Raw genomic sequence first — 19,651 nt, 5'->3', positions numbered from 1 at the left:
GCACCCTCCGTTGAACAAGGGGGCAGCATTTCATCCACCTGCGCTAGCGTCCAGATCGATTCTATTTTGGTATTTTTTAAACAATTCTTCCATCACGTGATTCTACCTAACTTCGACGATAAGGCCTCATATACCAGCCACAGTAACTACAGGCCTATGGGCGCTGCTGGGGCTCCTCCATATGCTTATAAAAGCTATAAATAACCTTCCCACAGCTAGTGGCAAGCGCCAGCAGCTCGTTAATCCTCTACGCGGTAAGGGAAAGACGGTAGAGCTGTTATATAGTCCTCCGCAAGCGCTTAAAACGGTAATACGCCTTAACCAACGAATATTTAAATTACTCCTTAATTGGCTTATTAACAACTACGGGCTATATATATAGGAAGGTATATCGGCGGAGCAGAAGCTAATAATGTTTATAGCTAGATATAGGGGTAGTTTAAGTAGAGGGTTTATAGCGTAGGAGTTCTAGTACTCAACGTCTACGGTAAGCCTATTAATAGTTAATATTTAGTAAATAAAATACTATATCTAACCTCTATTAGTGCCTTTTATAAGGTCCTTACTGCGCTATATAAGCTGCATAAGGATATCATTAAGCTACCGCCTAATTAAACACCTAAATAAGTAGAATCCGACAATAAAATATGGCCCTTTTTTGCAGACTGTATTAGCGCGCTTAACGGCTCGCATATACCAATATTAGTTCCTAAACTAGAGTAGTTAGCATAGCGAAATAGGAAGACGTAAATATCGCAGAATATATTAGCGGCGTGCAATTTTAATATAAACTTTGTATATATATTACCCGGATAGGAAGGCTCTGCCTATAACGGCCGAGTGTTTGCTTTTATAAAGGATTAAGGCTTTTATACTCTACCAGAACGTTATTATCTAGCTAACGCTAGGTATATAATAGATAATCCTATACTACTAGTACCATATTAAAAAATTTAATATTATCTAAAAGAATAAGCTAAAGCAAATATAAGGCTAAAGGACAAGTATAAGCTCTTTAACCTCCGCCATACGTCTTTAAGGAATATAATTAAACGTACGTTTAGAGTCCTAAAAGCACGCTTCCTTATATTTAATAAAGGCCGTTAGGGGTTTAGTAAAAAGACGCAGATTAAAATCGTTTAGGCGCTAATAGTAGTTTATAACTTTATAAACTAGAATAGGTAAAACCTATATAAGGAGGACTCTGGGTATAAAAGCGCTAAGGATAAGAATACCGACCAATATCCAATTCCGTATTAGGTAGACGAGCGATTAATAAGCTAGCGGTAGGAGGATATAGCAAAGGCAATGTAGGTACAGTATCGCGACGTTCTAGCTGTAAGAGGTAAGTATTAATAAGGAAGCAAAAGTGGACGTTAAAAAAGCAGAGGTAAACGTTAAGGAAGCAGAGGTTAACATTAAGGAAGTTAATATTTAGTAGTTATATTAGAGCAAGAAGCTATAGGTATGACTAAGCTATAAGCGTAGTATTTAGAGCATTAATTTAACGTACAACACCACTAATAAAAAAGTTACAATAGGTAATTTGTCTATAGATTAATTACATTACTAGCCTTTTTACTTAAATTCTTCTAAAATTAACCTCGGGTTAACCTTTAAGCTCTCCACTAAACTCCAATCCTTCCTTATCTGGCTTAAATTAATTAAGAAGCACCTGCTGCCGCTTTATATTAGCTACTAGCTAGTTAATATACCCCTTTTAAACCTCGCTAGTAAGTGAATTAAAGATAAAAGACCTACTTTTAACCTTAAATCCTTTTAGAACAAGTTGCTAATTACTAATAGAAAGGTGCCCAAAATCCTTAATAAAGTCACCTACAGCTCACTTAATTAGTAAGCTTTATATTGCCAACAGCGTTATATTTAAAGAATTAAATGTTACAGTCGCCTTAAAGATAATCTTATTTAATACGTCTATTACCTTTAATAACTTTAACAGACGGCTTCTGTTAGCAGCTATAGCAGCGTTCTTCGTTAATCGCCTTACTAAGTTAAGTCGCTTTCGTTTCTTAGTAACTTAAGCCTTCTTTTCTATAGTACCTACTACACTAGGTACAGACAATAGCAATTATATTAAGGAAGAGACGGCTACTAATAAAGAACGTAATAGAGTTAAAGGCGTTAATATAGATAAGGAAGCAGATAATAAAGCAGGTAAGGGAGTTATACTCCAGTTTTTAAATAGCATACTAGAAGGACTCCGTTTAATTAATCTAAGTGCTAAATTTAGGTTCCCACCGCCATTAATTATATTATAATTATTAACCTTAATATCGGAGTTATCGTTAGCTCTGCTTATACCCATATTTTATAACAAATTCTTATTAAGCGCATTATTAATTAATACGGCGTAGTTGCCTTTAGCTATTTTACTAGTAAGTAAATACGTTAATTACTTATAATAAGCCGGCTAATTATTCTTAAAAGGTTTTCTTCTAATATATTAGTAAAAGTAGTTATCTATAACCCCCTCCTTATCCATCTATAGCAATAGAGTAACCTTATACTTACCCCAGCCTAAATATACCCTCTTATGGGCTAAGAACTTATAAAAAGCAGCCTTCTAATAATTATACTTATTAGTTAACTAGTTAATTATAAGCTCCTAACCCAATTTAATCTTAATAAAGGCAATAGCGTCCACATAGTCGGTAGCCTTAAAAGTAGCACCGTTGGTCTCCTTGCCTTAATCCACTAGTACCTACAGGTAGGTTAAGAAGGCCTTATTTAAGGCTGGAAGCCATACTAATTAAGGCCTATTAGGACTATCCGCACCTATCGTCACCTTCTTCTTCCGGACCCGTTTGGCTAGTAGCTTAGCAGCAACAGGCTCCTACCCATCTTCGTCCCTCATTATCTTCGCCCTCCCTCGCTTCCTTATCTGTCTTATTACAGGCGCTAATACTAGCTTAGTAGGGGTGGTGGTGGTGGCGGCAGTAGGAGTAGTTAAATCGTATATATTGGGTAGGTCTAATATGGGTAAGGATTAAGCCATAGGTAAGGCAGCAGGGTCGGCGGAGCTGCCCTTAGTAGACGTACTAAGCTCAGCCATTAAAAGGAGCAAGTATTTTATAAAGAAATTAAGTATATTAATAAGGGTCTAACTACGGGCTCTATCTAGGTGTTTTTTCAGCGTCCATAAGCTCAGATGCGGCTTATATAATCACGACTTACTGCCCATCCTTGACCTGCCGATTATTCTACTAAACGAACGGCTCTTACCTGTTCGATATACACCCCTGCTGTGGCGCCCACTAGTTGCGCTTATAATCCTACAGACGGGCGCAGGTGGGCACAAAACAGGGGGTCGAACAGGTGGGCGCGAACAGGTCAAAAAAAGTTATCGAACGAGCCCTTAATCTGATCTGGAGGTGTCTGTTCGGTCAATCTGGCGACTTTCTGATCTGGAGCCCCTCCAGATCGGCAACCGCGTCAAATTCGCACGCTTTACCGTATATAGTAGTTGAACTTGAGCTCTTGGCGTCAGATCGATCTGGAGCTTTTTTCTCCAGATCAATCGTCAAGTCGAATCTGGAGCTCTGCTCATGCGCCCGTCCGATTGCCCACCAATGCACCATACCCCCAACCGCCACCGCCCTTACCGACGACGGTATTACTACAGCAGCTGCAGGCCCTATACAATGCCTTCTTCTTAATTCTTACTGTCGCCATTCAGATCCGACCGGGCAGGAGACATCGCTAATTTTAATCCTTATCCAAGGCCTTTTTATTAGAATGATCAACCGAACAGTCAGCTTTATTTCAGATTGAGTACAACCACCAGATTAAGCGCCACTAATTATCCGCTAATTGACGCCGGTGAAAACACGGATCAACGTCAGATTGAAAAAGCTCCAGATTGCAACCGAACACCCCCTAATCTTTAACAAAGTTGTTAAAGCTACCCATAAGGTCTAAGGCTGCATATAAGCTTAAAATAATCGCAAGAACTAGCTCTATAGTTAATTAACTCTTAGGCCTTATATATATACCTATTGCAATATTGTAACTATTTCCGTAATTCTTAATAACGGAATTTTTTTTTCCGAAAATGATCTTAACTTGGGGGGGTTATAGGCTGTAAGGTGAGGATGTGAATAGGGGGTCTAATTGATAGAACAATAGGGTATATTGTATAAATAGACGAATCCTTAAGGGAATGGAGGAGTCTTGAGTGCGAGGTAAGGAAGGGGTTTCCCTAGGCACGTGCAGCGCACGTGCCTCACAGGCGAGTCACCCCTGGATCGCCCGTACCTTGCGGCTATATAACTATCTACTTAGGTTTTACCTAACACTTATTTATAAAGTTATAGAGCGATTTTTACAATATCTATGGTAGAAAAAAAAATTAATATTTAAGTAGGGTGTAGATTTCCTATATTCCTCACGTGCTCGCTTATAGAAAATTTAAGTTTTATTATAAAAAAGGGTTTTTTTTATAGCAGTTAGTTTACTTTTTTGGCTATTAAAAATTAGCCTAAGAATTTATAGGGGTTACTAGATTTAAGTATAGAGAAAAAATATTTTAGGTTAATAAACCCCGCTGTTTCTATATAAAAGCCGATTCGTGTATAAGACTTCTGACGAAGGTAAAACCTAAAACGGCTTAGTGTGCGGTTGAACTTCGGAAGTAGGTCTGGTAGAGATAAGCTTCAACATAGCGAAACGAGTCCCGAAAGTGTTGACACGCTTTTTTCCACGTCGCGTTAACTTTTATAAATGTATTTTCTCTATGATTGCAATATACTCATTTAAGCTAATTAGTTGAACTCATATAGATGTCATTCGTCCCGGTGAACCCGCGGCCTATGCTGCAAGCGCTGTACGTGCAAAGACACCCGTTTCTCAATCAAATCCTTCCTCTACCTAGAAATCTTGAGAGGCTAACTGGTATCACTCACCCAGGGTCAACGAAGAAGTTCTTGTGCGCCTCAAGTGGGGCCAGACGGAATATAAAGGCCGGCTCGTTAGCGTGGACTCGTACATGAACATTCAGCTCGCTGGCACGGAGGAATTTGTCGATGGCAAAAGTACCGGGAGCCTGGGGCAGGTTCTCATCAGGTAATTTATTCTCTGTCGATGTGGAGAAGTGTAGTAGAAAACCGAAAAGGCTACGGACTTGGACGAAGCATCGTAAAGATCACATGGCTAATAAACTCTTGGTCGCAGGTGTAACAATGTGCTTTGGATATCCGCTGCAAATGCAGGAGGGAGCAATGGAGATGCAGATATGACCGGTTGATCGCGCTTTGCAGGACCAGCGTGGAAGGAGAGCGAATATCCTACCTGCGCTATCTCGACACTGGCTTAAAATTCATCATGCATGGAATGATCGTATGAGATACGGCGCTCCCACGGATATGGCTTGATTTGGCAAATTTCCGGCTGGAGTTAGCGGATTTGAGATACCAGGAAAGTGTCGACTTTATAGAGCATTGTGATTCTTACTAAGATTCCAAGTCTAAAACCATGTCCAAACTAACTTACTCAATTTCTTCGATCCCTGGTTTCACTTGCATCTGTCCTTCATCACATAGCTGTGGGTTAACGGTCAATCCTCTCAGCCTGCCCTCCAACTCAAACCTTGGCGCCTCCAGAGCACCTTCCGCTCTTAACCCAAACCAAGTCTTCATTCTCCAAGTTGCTAGTCCTTCCAACACACTTTCTGCATGGCCTCTTACCATATCATCCAAATCTTCGTTATGAACCCATTTCATAACTCTCTCCACCTCGTCCAATTTCCCAGTTTCTAACCCTACCTTTCCCTCACTTCGTTCCTCAAACGCCCTGTCCATTCCCTTCAGCAAACCCATCGAGACTAATGTTGCTGCCCGCCTCAGAATGGACTTCTCTGGCTCCACCTCTAGGACCAGGATATTAAGCATAATCTCAACAGCCGTATCCACTATCGTCTGCTGCACCATTTCGAGCCGGCGCTCAAGAATGAGACCTAAGATGCTGAGGGCTGACGTCCGGAGTCTCACATCCTCCTGTTCGGCTGTGTCTTCCCACCCTTTCACCACACGCTCGAGCGATTCTCGTTCTTCTTGCTGTCGTGTAGTTTCTTTTTCTTCTGGGTAAAAAGCAGGTATGGGACCACCCCAAGCCTTCTCTCCCTCCTCTTTCTCCTGCGCTTCTTTCTTTGCAGCCTCTTCGCGTGCGGATAGGGTTTTAGGACGCTGACCACGCCGGCTGGCAAGAGTAAGTGTGGCCTCCGAGATCATGTGGATATCGTACGTTCTATGTGTCGCTTCCTTGTCCGCATCCCATACTTCATTCCCTAGAACAATTCCATTCAATGCTTCGCCGATTCTGAGCCGGAATTCTAGCCCTGAAACACCACCATTTTCAGTTTCAAGACTTAGTGATTTCTCGTCAGTGTCAAGAAAGGCGTCGATAAGGATTCGTGTGACAAGATGTAGTGAGATTGTTGCCAGTGCTACGAGCACAGGAACTGCAGCGGTATACACATAAGAGTCGGGGTCTGTAATGGACGCCGAGAGGATGAGATGGGTTACGGATGGGACATCGATGGTGGTGGAGGATGCTGGGTTGGTTATAATAGTGCGCAGGCTAGAGAGAGCCCAAGCACGACTTGGGGGATCAGGTGAAGTGAGATTCGACAAAGAACTGTTGAGGGCAGTACGGGACACGCCAACCGGGTCTTCGGCGGTAAGTGATGGGCTTCCTAGGCTGGAGGTGATGATGACAACTAAGTTCGCGGCAGAATTTGTGATAGTCGAGGATTTAGGCCCGTTTGGATGGTCTTCTGCAAGATATCGAAGAAAAGGAAGAATACTAGAGATAACAGCAAAGGTTTCTGGACCTTTCTGAAGATCCGAGGAATTGACGAGGGTGTTCAGAAGACTGAGAGAAAATGAGACGAGATCTTCGGAGTTCAGGTCCATGCTGTGGGGTTGTGGTTTGCTTTGTAATACATGGCCAAAGTCATAATCTTCGTGATGAACTATGTCACCAATGCTTGCGTATTTTGCCTCCTTTAAGTTTTTATGACGTTTTGATAGCAACTTACACCTCTCCACGTATTCTTCCAGGAGCTGTTTAATGAGTTCCATGATATGTTTGGGATGAGTGGCAAATTTGTCCTTTAATTCGCGGGCCATTGCTTCCGATAATTTGGCATTAGAAAGGACCTCTAGTGGGTCATTTTCTTCATCGCTTAGACTCAAACGATTGCTTCTATGCGTTCTCCCAGCAAAGAGCCATCGTCTGGTCACGTTTAAGAAAATCGTGCTCACTGTGTCGTCATCTACGCTGGCCTCTGAAAGCAGTCTTACGAAAGTCGACACTTGCTCGTCTAGCCCCTCGATGCGTACAAGCATGTTGACCATGTTTGGTGAGCTTTCTTTGCCTATTTTTCGATATCGTATCTCAATTCCGCCTTCACTTCCCGGATTATAGATCCAGGTGGGTTCGCCGTCCCAAAAGATGTTATTAGCAAGAATATCAATATGTTTCGCATCAGCAGATAGTCTAAGGTAACGTAGGAGGATGCTTCGTGTCAAGTCAACCCACGCTGGGTCTACAAGGGACCTCTTGCGTTTTGTTTTAGGAGCTCGCGGCAGTCTCGCGTAGTCCATTATCCCCCAAAGCGGTAGGATAATTGGACTAATTAATCGTCTGATAAAGCCTGGATGTGGATGTGAAGACGTAATGGTGGCTAAACGTTTAAGAGCAAGCATAAGATCCTTCTCGGGAACGAGGACTCTGTCCAAAGTTGAGCCTCTACCGAAGAGCGGTCTAGCCTTTTCGAGTAGGCTCGACTCCTCTGGCGGAGGACTGAAGGCGTGCAATATAGGCTCCGCAAATAGCTTCCATCCTATCATATCGGGGGCACCCAGTGATTTACGACCGAGAATACCACTTGCGATGATGTAACCGGCAGCTTTCCCCATTTCCGGTCCTCCTTCGCCATCAATAAGATTCCATAGCTGCGGTGCCAGATTTTCGAACCATTCTTCAGCTTTCATATCCCTTGGTACTAACGAGAGTAGCTTAGATGCTTGGGTGATCGCTTCCAAAGGAATCGGAGGTCCATCCGACAACGACTGGGTCTTCTCATCGCCAAGAGCGGGCCGTGATAGCGAGTGAGAGAGTGAAATGAATTCGATTGTTTGTCTAACACCATTGGGCCGTAGGGGAAGCAATGACAATGAATGAGATAAGTGTGAACGTAGCCATGAAGGCGTGTCTTGGTAAACAAACGAGGAGAGAACAGGGAAAAGTCTGGAAGTTGGAGTACTGAAGATAAAAGGTTAGGTCTATGATCTTTGAATAAGCTTAAAGATACCATAAAAGCATAAATGTACCACTTCAGGAAACTCGGAAAAGACGTACTGATCTAAAAGTTCGGTATATTGGCTTTTAAACACCATATGAGTGCTCTCGCTTACATTCGGTGAAAAGCTTAATTCAGCAACAGCAGAAATTACATCTGGCAGTGCTCTTTGGGAGATAAGCGGCTCTATACCAACACCTCTTGAGCTAAAGGCCGAAAGTAAACTTGTTACCACTTCTCTAAGCAAAGAATAGTCGGGATCCGTCCTGGTCGACGCAGCAGTGACGAGAACAGATCTCGGCCGTCGAGCAAATGCTACGCCAGGAGATAAACAAGGTAAGATTCCTTGGAGAACGATAAAGTCAATCAGACCATAAACCATTCCTACGAGCATACCATCGTAGGGGGAATCAGCTGCCTCGGCTTGGTCGGCCTGATGGATATCTAGGAGGAGAGCAAGAGCTTTTTTTACCAGCCTATTCCTTTCCTTTTCCCCCTCATCCCCCCCATTAGACGGTTGCTTATAAAGAAGGCCCATAAGGTGCCTCTCCTTGGATCCATCTCCGGTGCCTACGGCCGCACTTAGTTCAAGATAAACAACGAGGCTTTCTGCATTTACCGCTCTCAAGAAATGGACCAATGAAATCGGCAGCGCCTTGAGTAGCAGCTTCGAGAGTCACCATGGTTTTATACCAACTGAAATATGTTGCAGATCGTGGCTGGGTACTTTTAGCAAGCCGGTGGCAATTTGGGAGCGAAGAATGCGTATCTTATAAATCAGACCGTTGGCCCGTGCACTACGCGCACGGGCGGGCATACTAATCCAACGAATTCTCCACCAAGTATCTGAGAGCTTATGGGCCTCGTTTTAGTATAAACTAAATATTTTAAAAATCAAATTATATATATTTCTACGAGCTATATCTTAGCTATAAAAGTTATTATATATTTTATTATCCATGCTTCCAGAGGTCACGCCTACTATATACAGCAGTCGTCCGGCCAACCATGACATATGGATCCAGTATTTGGGCCATTGGAGAAACTGAGAAGGGCCCCCCTAAATCACTCCTTAAACCACTTTAAAAGGTCCAAATAGCCTGCCTCCGGAGTATCACAGGCGGGTACAAGCGAACGGCCACAGCACTGCTTAAGAAGGAATCTAATATTCCCCCCCTATAGTTACATATTAAAGCCGCTGCAATATAAAGGACGTAAAATAAACGCAACTCTAATGTTATAAAGTATATTAAGACACGCCTAAGTAAACTATGGAGGGACCCTAGGGTGCCCTATAGGAGAACAAACCAATAACCCTAAAGTAGGGAAGAGATATTAGAGAAACAGGTAAAGAAAGCAGAAGAAGAATAGTGCCGCTTTAGGGCCCAGGCCTATATAGAGGAGAAAGGGAGACGTGTAAGAGGTTAGTAAAGACAATAGTAAGACAGAGAAAGGAGCTAAAGTAGAATACGCAAGAACGCCGGGAAACCATCTACCGTAATATAATACTGGTTGGACTAACGCTGGAGAGGCGAATAGGAGTTAAAGGTATAGAGGCTGACTTAGGCAAGACAAACCTAAGCTATAGTATAGTTAACGCCATAGGGGGTAAATACCCAAGGGCTCTAAGAAGGCCTAATAAAGGTAGAAAATATAATAATAACACTCTTAAGAACAGGAATAATAGGACTAAAAGATTGGCTTTACTGGGTAGGTGTCCTAGTAGGTAGCCCAAGATGCAAATGTAGCTGGCTAAGACAGACACCAAAACACGTAATACTGCTATGCCCCCTACGCACCAATTAAGAAATAATACTCTTAGCAGCTAGCACAGAGAACTATAATACACTGCTCTCAACATAAAAAGGCCTTAAGGCGGTTACCTAGTGGCTTATTAGTCAAAATATGCTAAATCAGTTCTGGGTTGCAAGGGAAATAGTAATAGAAGGCAAGGGGGCGAGCAGCAGGTGCCCCCTAGTAACTCTACAGTAGTAGAGTAATAGTTTGTGATACTAGCGCGTCCGTAGGCTTGTTACGGCAGCAGTGGTTTCTAAGGAGGTCAAACAGTAAGGTAGTAGAGCACTATAGGCGACTCGCAGGCGCTAAGTAGGCGAGTCCCAAAAGGCGGGGAGATGGATTATGGGGTTTTCTTATTTTTCTTAAATAGAGTTTTCTCCCCATATGTAAATAAGGAGTAGTCCGCGTGGGCCTAATAGGGATCCGAATCGGACGTTAAGCAATGAATTATTATTATTATTATTATTATATATTTTATTAACATAATAGATTTTTTAGGTAATTATATGTAAGAGTATATATATTAGATCCCGCCACGGTCGCGATAGATTTGTGAGTATTGCTGTCTTTTCGGCCGATGTGGCGACGTACTAGTAAAGACGAGACACGTTACATTATATCTATATATTTATAGACTATAACCCCCTACTAAGAATACTAAGGGGCGAGATATATCGTCGTAAAACACAAGTTAGATTGCAAAACGTATCTTTGTAGATTTTAAACTAAACTTAACCGACCGCCTATATCTAACTTATAAAATAGAGCTATAATATCACCGTAATATAGTAGTAATAGAGAAGATAAAGAGCTTTTAGCTCGTAGTATTTTAGAAATAATTAGACGTAGAGAAGTATAAGATATAGCAGTAAGGCAAAATTACAATAGGATTTTAAAACTAGACTAACTGCCTATATCTGACTTCTTGTAAATAGAGCTATAATATTACTATAATAATAATATTCATTCATTCATTGTTTAACGCCCGATTCGGATCCCTAGCGCGGGCCCACGCAGACTACTCCGTACACGCAGGGGAAAAGTAATATTAACAGGAGAAAACCCCTGGTATATTGGGGGGAGAAAAGCTCCATGAGCCACTTCAGTAGGGTAAAAACCCGTTTGCCATCTCCGCACGTAACTGCCCGACAGCAGTGATCTTGTTGGATCGGGGTCTATTTGGAGCTCCTGGTTGGATTGAGGCTTGATATGGATTTGGATGGAGCTTCTGATTGGTGGATTGGAGTGGATCTGAGGTTGATTTGGCTCTTGGAGCTCCAGATCTATACCTAATTCGAAGTGAGGCTGAGGAGGAATNGAGCGNTAAGGGGTCAGTGCACGACACAAATCCAATCGGCAGCTCTACGGATCTATCGCTGACTCGTCTGGTAAGCAGTGTACTAGCCATAGAATCTAGGACGCCCGCTCACTCTCCTGCTGCCGTNGCTTNTGCTGTTGCTTATCTACATCTANATTTACCATNGTGGTGTTNTATTTGGCTCCCTCCAGAATAGAATAATATTCTATCNGTTTAACCAGCTCNACGCTCTAACGAAGTTACTCTCGCCCTAAAATTANTTAATCTAAAGATTGACGATANAAAGCTGCAGGGTTGAAACTATATTTATTGTAACGCCTTAATAAAGAAGCNAAAGNATACAAAGAGATGTACGTACCAATNTGGCTTAGGATGAGAATNTANAGCTAAAAGAAAGCAGCGGCAGCAGCAGCAGAGGAGGATACTCTGGCGGAGCCAAGTGACCTAATTGAGCTAGATTTGGATAATAAGAAAGATAGCGACGACAATGCATGTGCTGCCTTTAAGGATATTAAGGATATTAAGGCGATCGAGGTAGAAGATAAGGGAGATTCTGTATTAGACTGAGCGATCTGGGCTCTATTTAGTAAGCTTAATTGAATCTTCCTCTCTTACCTAAACACCCACCCGTTGCCAAGACTTACTATTTATAGTATATATTTGATTTGGAGCTGCATTGGAGTCCTGGAGCTCCACCAGCTTTTTGGCGTATGGAGTGGATTTGGGGGTCAAATCCACTCCACTCCAATCCAACAAGATCACTGCCCGACAGCTACGTCCTCTTGACCTCCGTTGGATGTTCGACCTCCTTGGTAACCACTGCATCCATACAGCTTATAGCTTGAACTAGGGTTTACTACGTCCTAGCCTAGCTAGGCCTCGCTGCTTACTGATTGATTACCGTATACTGTAGTTTCCTGTATCCCGTATCTTGACCGTCCCCTGTTTGCTATCTCTTGTAGACCGTTGCTATATACGCCCTACTCCCCCCTAAAGAGCCTCGAAGGCGTAAGGGGGATTCATCCGCAACCGTAATACCGAAAGGCGAGCGGGATATTGTGTGTGTGCTCTAGGTATCTTTTACGCCTGGGCCCTAGTTGCCAGGCCCTCTCTAGGGGTCACCAGTCCGTAGAGAGGAGACTATAAAACCGTGTGGCCGCTATCCAGGCTGCCAGGCAGTATTCTGCGATTGTCGGCGAGTGACCGCATGCTCCGCGGGCGATCGCCCTAGGGGTAGGAAGGGGGGCATATTTGTTCATTCGTTTGTTCGTTCGTCAATGTGAGAGGTCGTCGATGCTTTTAATTGGTCGGGGGACGTTGGGTTCCGTGTCGTATCCGTGAGGATTACACAGGCTTGAATAGGAGTACGTAGTAGTTGTCTACTGTGAAGGGGTACCAACAGTGGTGGTTTTCGAGATCTCACCATGTGAAAACTTTTCGCCACTACCCACGACGTCTCAATAACCACCAGGTCCCACCCGTACGCTGTGCGACGTCTCTGCGTTGGCTCTGCTGAATCCGAAGACCAGCAGGTTCGTAGCCATCACCTCATACAGGTGCAGAGTCCGATTTCGACGGCCATTTCTATAATATAGAGGCGATAGAGAAAATAAAGAGCTTTTAGCTCGTAGTATTTTGGAGATAATTAGACGTAGAAAGGTATACAAGGTATAGCAATAAGGTAAGATTGCGATAAATTTTTAATAAAATACTAACAAGTTTTAAATAAAATTTAATTAAATGCGGCCGACTGCCTATATTTAATATTTTATATAATATAACTATAATACTATTTTTTTTAATATAATAGATAGAGAAACTAAAGAGCGCCTACCTTATAGTATTTTTATAATAACTAGACGCTATAATATGGTTGAGATATGGCAGTGAAAAAGGTGGTTTTTAGTGCATTTTAACGCTCCGTTACCACCACAACAAGGCCCATAAGCTCTCAGACTCTCGGTGGAGAATTCGTTGGTTAATAAGGAGCAGTATGTCCGCCCGTGCGCGTGTGCACATACCAACGGTCTGATTTATGAGATAAAAGAATGCTGGATTTGTGCCAAGAATTAGCACGTGAACTCGCGCATTAGCGGCCAACAACAACACGTTCTCCAACCTCTCGAGCCCTCAGCTCCTTCTTCCAGCTCCAGCCCCAACCTTACTGCCGGCGACCGTCTTCTATTGCAGCTTGCTGTTGATCTCAATTTTGCATCATTGGCTTGATCCCCGGATCCTAGGCAGATTGCCTACAACCTCTGACGACATCACTATCTACGGGACTGCCATGCAACTCGGTACTCTCCTCATCCACTCTTCTCCTGCTCATTCAAGCAATCACACAGTTCACGCACCTCACTCTCACGATAGCTTCCCGATGCCTGTCTTCCAGCCTTTACGGGAAGGAATGTTTCACAGCCCCCCATGTGCGCTTGCTCTGGCATCATTGTTCACACTCGAGCCTCACAGTACGGTCTCACATGTTTGTTTGCATAGATGTGGTCGCTTGAGCTGCAATGGCAACATTGTGTCCGGCCGCATGGGGAGGATGGGCTCGGACCTTAACCCTAATTATCTTTCGGTGTTCATTTCATTTTGTGAGATGAAACAGTCACGCGGTCATGTTGCCGACCTCTCGATTAGCCGCCAGACTGCCTGTGGAAGTGCCTTTCGGTGTTGTACACTAGCAGGAGGGTAGTCAAAGTGAGGCTCGAGGTCCGGAAAGGGTCTTCATGCGCCTGGAAGGTGTTATAGTTCTCATGCGAGAACCGCGTCGAACCCCCAACTGGACAACAGACTCTGGTCAATATGGATAGTTTCACTTGGCATCTTGCATGGCCGGAGCTATAGGAGAGATTCAGGTGGGAGATGTCGGGCGCTTCCTCGAAGACCGCCTTTGGGATTTTCACATGCCATCGACTACTTCCGGTGCCTGTTTTTGGGCCGCTTGTCTGCAACGTTGAGTCCCAACTGTTAGGAAGTAAGGAACGGTGTCCTTGCTTTGTTATCACACAGCACCTTCAGTGGTATCCATCCAACTTCCAACTTTAAAAACCAAAATCTTGCGCACATGAATGGACTAAAGATTGAGCGCGACTTATGCGGTTCTGGCAGCAGGATCTAGTCTTACAAACAGGTCACACCGTATGCCGACCTATTGCTGCCTTCAGGCTTCATATATGCCAAGATCCACTCGTCGGAACGATGCTATTTGACATCTAGCGAGGTCGAGGCACACACACAAGGCTAGCATACGGTGTGGTCATTCTCGCTCTTAAGCTTGAAAATTATGACGGGTCGGCACGCTCCGGTTCTGAGATTCGTGAAAGCTGCTGCTTATTGGGTTTTGTGGAAGTAATATGGGTGGTCGCTAGATGGCAGCTCGTCGGCTCCACTTCTCGAAGCATAAAATACCGTTGGACTTGGTAGGCATTAGAGACTGCGGCATCACATTAACACGCTTAACGGCTATGGTCACTGGTGAAAACGTCCCGTACATCTAGGATGATTGCGCTCTTGGAGCACTTTCAAACAGCCCCGACACGAGCTACGCTTCGAAACCTGTCTCCAACCTCCAGCTTGTCATCGAAATGCATCTCACAGGTGCAGCATTGTCAAAAAACCTCTGCCACGGCATTTTTAAGTTGGCACTGCTACCTTACGGTATTTTCCGACCAGTCGCGTTAATTGTCTTTCTCTATGTTCAGCATACAGATAACTAGACAAACGCCGGTTATTTTTATCTGAACAACTTCTACGGTTGTAACGGATGGTACCTCCTGTGCGGAGATGGAAGCGGCTTTTGAGGATGTACTTTGTCCGCTTCAAAATAAAGTCCTCTGACGTCTACTGGGCGGATGAGAGATAACAAAGACCAGTCTCCGAGAGTAGTGCCAATACACACGACGAGAAGTTCTCTTGGAGCTTGCAAAAGTTTCTGAGGTTTCGATATCGAGAGTCGAAAGTTGCATCGGTATTTCTGCGAGATCGACTAGGAGGTTGTCGGGAGCTGTTTGGTGAGATCTATGGGAAGCGAAAGTCCGTATGGAGACTGGGTATCGTAAGCAACACTGCTGAAGATGGTAACGTTTTGAACTTCTTCTTGATCTCCAACTGTTGCGCATTCACGTTGAAACTAGTTCACTGGCTTATTCTAGGGAACGCAAGCTATGGACTTACAAGCAGGCCATATCGAGCCTTTCAGTTTCACTTATCTTAGCATGAGTTGTTGGGCCGTGATTGGCAAGATGAAGTTGTAGCAGGATTCACGGGCTCTGGAGGTGGGACGTCTCTTGGTGAGCGTCAAAGCTCCGGCTTGTCCATCGCCAGTTCTCGCCGCAGCTCTCGACTCTTACCAATTTTCCATCCTCACTCTCATTCAGTCTAAGATCGGTTTCTGTTTGGCTAACACGATTATTCCGCTTGACTTGTTCGGTGCGGGATCCTGGGAAGTTACATTCGTATTAGTTTTTTTTTTAATATATGTGCTGGCAGTCATTGAGCCATGGAGGGGTTTCATGGTAGTTCGAGGTTAAGTAGAGCAGCATGTGGGTTTGTGGTGGACAAGGCCAAGGAGGCCCTGCCGTCCTTCGGGACGGTCTTTTCTTTTTTATAAGTCTCTCTCCTCTTATGCACATATAGTGGCTAACTACCTGCAGGTCTTTATGAGGTCGCAATTAAGCCTTGGAAGCGCTCTTAGGTACTTAGGTAAGTTAAGAGATGCGGGGGTTCTCGGCTAATGCAAATTATAGATTACCATACTAACTCCATATTAAGGGACTTTCACCTCTGTTTTCAGATGCTTTCAGTATTATTTTAAACGAGACTTGCACTAGAGGTCACGACCTAACTTGTGCTAGCGGAATCAAACTGTACAGCTCTGTGCACGACCAACTTCACCCCCTTCTGGGGAAATTTTAAATTCGCTACGCGCATCCAATTTCGCCTGATTGCCACCAGCTGTACATAGTAATTGTAGCGAACGGCTGTGGCTGTACGCGAGGACCATTTTGGTTGCCCTGGGGAATTGTCCTGGTTGGCTATGGGAATTTGAATTGAAGTAATTTAGAATTTGCCTTAGGTATGTTTCCTCTTTCTTCCCCTTTCGCCTACGCTTCTAAACGCGAATATAACTTTGTTTCTACAGAGGTTGATGAAATTCGGCAATGTCGTACGGGTGGGAACCACGATATTTGACAAAGATCGTGGCGCTGTAGAGGAAGGCCGATCGCAAACAGGCGTTCGCTACGATTGCTATATACAGCTGGTGGCAATCAGGCCAAATTGAATGTGTAGCGAATTAGAATTTTGCCGAAGAGGGATGAAGCTGGTCATGCACAGTTGTATAGGTCGTAAAATATTAGCATTTCCGCAACCAGCCTCCTATGACAAGCCTCCTATGACAGGCCTCCTATGACAAGCCTCCTACGACAAGCCTCCTAAAATAAACCTTCCGCGATAAGCCGCCACAGCATTAAAGCATTGTTTGGCTTTGAGATTCTATTTGAGTTTCGCTCTTATCCTACAGCTATGTGCATGACCAGCTTCACCCCCCCCCCTCTTTGACAAAAGTTAATTTCGCTCGCGTATGATTTCGCCTAGTTGCCACCAACTGTACATAGCAACCGTAGCGAACGCCTGTGGCTGTACGCAAGGACCGCTTTGGTTGCCTTGGNGAATTATTGTGGTTGCCCTGGGGAATTGTCCTGGTTGGCCAGGGGAATTCCAGGGGAGTCGAATTGAAGCAATTCAGAACTTGCCTGACGTANGCTTCTTCTTTCTTCCCCTTCTTACCTACGTCTCTGAAACGCGAATACAACGCTGTCTCTGCAGAGAGGTCGATGGAATTTGNCAATATCGTATAGGTGGAAACCTCACGATATTTGACAAAGATCACGACGCNGCGGAGGAAGGCCGATCGCAAACAGAGGCGTTCGCTACGATTGCCATGTACAGCTGGTGGCAATTAGGCGAAATTGAATGTGTACCGAATTCAAATTCTGCGGAAGGGGGGGGTGAAGCTGGTCATGCACATGGCTGTATACCACAGCCCCAAATAGTGTTTGCCCCATTGCCTTGACTTCTGATTGGGCCGAGTGTCCATATGTAATCTTCGCTCGCGCTTACTGTCAATCTGTTCGCTTGTATGTACTGCTTGCTTGGGCTCCGGATATTCATCCAAGCAGAAGTTGGTTGTTCTGTGCACGGTCTACCTATTGTAGGATATGCAGGACCACGCGAACAGCGATTTTCTTTTCCTTTTTGGGACTAGTGGTTTTCCCCCTATCCCTTCGGCTGGTAGATTTGGTCCTACGGTTATCGATAAGAGCCAGCCAATAGAATTAATAGGATCAAGGCTCCGTGACCATACGCGTACTTTTGATTCTGGTGTTCGCGTACGGTCTAACCAATACAAATTTCAGTGTTGGGCGATGGGGAGGCACTTCGCTTATTTTGCAGTGCCAGTTTTTTTGTCAATCACGTGGACGTCTAGTCTATATTGGGCTAGTCTCGCTTAGCTTGGATTTCGCGCACATTTTCCGACTTGACGCCGCTTCTACCACTTTTCTTCAAGCAATTCAACCACCACTGTTCACCAAAGAATTTCCCTAATTCTCTTGGGAGACAATTAGCCAATATGTCGAAAATCACAGTGGCTGGAGTGCGCTCTAATGTCAAAGGTTAGTTGTTCTAAATCCTCTCCCAAATATGCTACAAAACCCAGATCGATCGCATCTTTTCGATTACAGTCAAATAACATTGCATGCTGTTACAGAGCTTCTCGAATACTCCAACGAAACAAAGAAGCGAAATTTCCTTGAAACTGTCGAGCTTCAGATTGGTCTCAAGAACTATGACCCCCAGAGAGACAAGCGTTTCAGCGGGACCGTGAAGCTTCCAACGGTGCCTAGGCCGAGTGAGTCGATGCTACTGTACTTCTGCAGGAGGACATTGGAATTAATAAGGGGTGCCAGGAATGTCTATCTGTATTCTAGGTGATCAGCATGACATTGATCGCGCTAAGCATCATGGAGTGGATGCTATGTCTGCGGATGACTTGAAAAAGCTCAATAAGAATAAGAAGCTGTAAGCCAGTCCCATACTCTACGTTGATCTGTGTTGACTCTTAATAGGATCAAAAGTCCGCAAACCCCAAACTTTATACAGTTTCTCTTAATCAGCCAAGGTTGGAAGGACTAACCGGTTGTTAGAACTCGCGAGGAAGTACGATGCATTCATTGCATCTGATACCTTGATCAAGCAAATCCCAAGACTGCTTGGTCCCGGTCTTTCGAAAGGTGATTTTCATAATGAAAGCGGCCCCATATTCGCATACTAACCGCGTTACAGCTGGCAAGTTCCCCGCGCCCGTTTCCCACGCCGAGGATCTTAACGGCAAGATCACTGAAGTCAAGTCAACTATCAAGTTCCAGCTTAAAAAGGTTCTGTGTATGGGCGTTGCTGTCGGCAATGTTGCGATGACAGAGGACGAGCTAATTGGCAACATAATGCTCGCCATCAATTATTTGGTGTCACTGTTGAAGAAGGGCTGGCAGAACGTGGGAAGCTTGACGATCAAGGCATCAATGTCACCACCCAAGCGCTTATACTAGGCGATTTTTAGGGCTGGCCGATTGTTTCAGCGTACAAATTAGATCAAGAACCATTCCGTAGACTAGGCCCAAAATAACTTTCTGAACTAAACAATCGAGAAAATACGAGTCATGCCAACGGCACTTTACGCGCGCATTCTGATGATAAGACCTGTTCATGGTCCCAGCAAATAGCAACAATGGAGTACGCAGGCTATCGATCCATCACGTGTCTAGCAGACATAATTAAGTAGTTGGCTAGCGAACAAGCCACTCTTAGTTGCTGCAAATTGCTCGCATAGAACAGCCAGTCCCATGGATTCTCATGGCGCCTCTCTGCTGTACACATGGCTTGGATGATGCTAATGAAGGGAAGACTCAAAAGTTTGTTTTGTAGCGGCCATCCCACAACTCCGATCCATCTTTTCACGGATTCTACGCAGTTGGTAGGAAAGACAGGCGCGTCAATCAACGAGGCCGGGAACGGAAGGAGACTCATTTGAAAGCCGAAGCTCGAATAACCCTCAGCAAGCCGCCGTAGCGGAGCCTCGATGTAAGGTATGATTACCTGACTGATGATGAAGAAGAGAAAAAGAGAGCGGGAGACGGCAAAGCTTTTGTAGC

At 44.3% G+C, this 19,651-nt stretch overlaps 3 protein-coding genes across 3 annotated transcripts; 2 read left to right on the top strand and 1 right to left on the bottom strand.

The window, feature by feature from the left end:
* The first annotated feature begins 4,684 nt into the window (after nt 1-4,684).
* Nucleotides 4,685-5,500, top strand: K441DRAFT_366609 (small nuclear ribonucleoprotein SmF). Its single transcript, XM_067641423.1, has 4 exons — nt 4,685-4,742; nt 4,800-4,843; nt 4,927-5,082; nt 5,191-5,500. Exons 2-4 carry the CDS (start codon nt 4,800-4,802, stop codon nt 5,261-5,263), a joined length of 273 nt encoding a protein of 90 aa, XP_067507125.1. The 5' UTR covers nt 4,685-4,742; the 3' UTR covers nt 5,264-5,500.
* A 4-nt stretch (nt 5,501-5,504) lies between these two features.
* On the bottom strand, nt 5,505-8,858 carry K441DRAFT_547593 (uncharacterized protein; the record flags this gene model as incomplete). The annotated part of the gene is made up of 2 exons (XM_067642921.1): nt 5,505-8,283; nt 8,380-8,858. The coding sequence occupies 2 exons, from the start codon at nt 8,856-8,858 to the stop codon at nt 5,505-5,507; spliced, it is 3,258 nt and encodes a 1,085-aa protein (XP_067507124.1).
* Nucleotides 8,859-18,044: 9,186 nt separating this feature from the next.
* K441DRAFT_605540 (60S ribosomal protein uL1) lies at nt 18,045-19,194 on the top strand. The gene is made up of 6 exons (XM_067645371.1): nt 18,045-18,115; nt 18,211-18,351; nt 18,410-18,521; nt 18,569-18,576; nt 18,647-18,733; nt 18,786-19,194. The coding sequence occupies exons 1-6, from the start codon at nt 18,073-18,075 to the stop codon at nt 19,046-19,048; spliced, it is 654 nt and encodes a 217-aa protein (XP_067507123.1). The 5' UTR covers nt 18,045-18,072; the 3' UTR covers nt 19,049-19,194.
* Nucleotides 19,195-19,651: the final 457 nt, after the last annotated feature.

The sequence above is a fragment of the Cenococcum geophilum genome (assembly GCF_001692895.1).
Source record: "Cenococcum geophilum 1.58 unplaced genomic scaffold K441scaffold_9, whole genome shotgun sequence".
Taxonomy (NCBI): Eukaryota; Fungi; Ascomycota; class Dothideomycetes; order Gloniales; family Gloniaceae; genus Cenococcum; species Cenococcum geophilum.
Note: the sequence above shows the minus strand (reverse complement) of the source record. Positions and strands in the feature narration are given on the sequence as shown.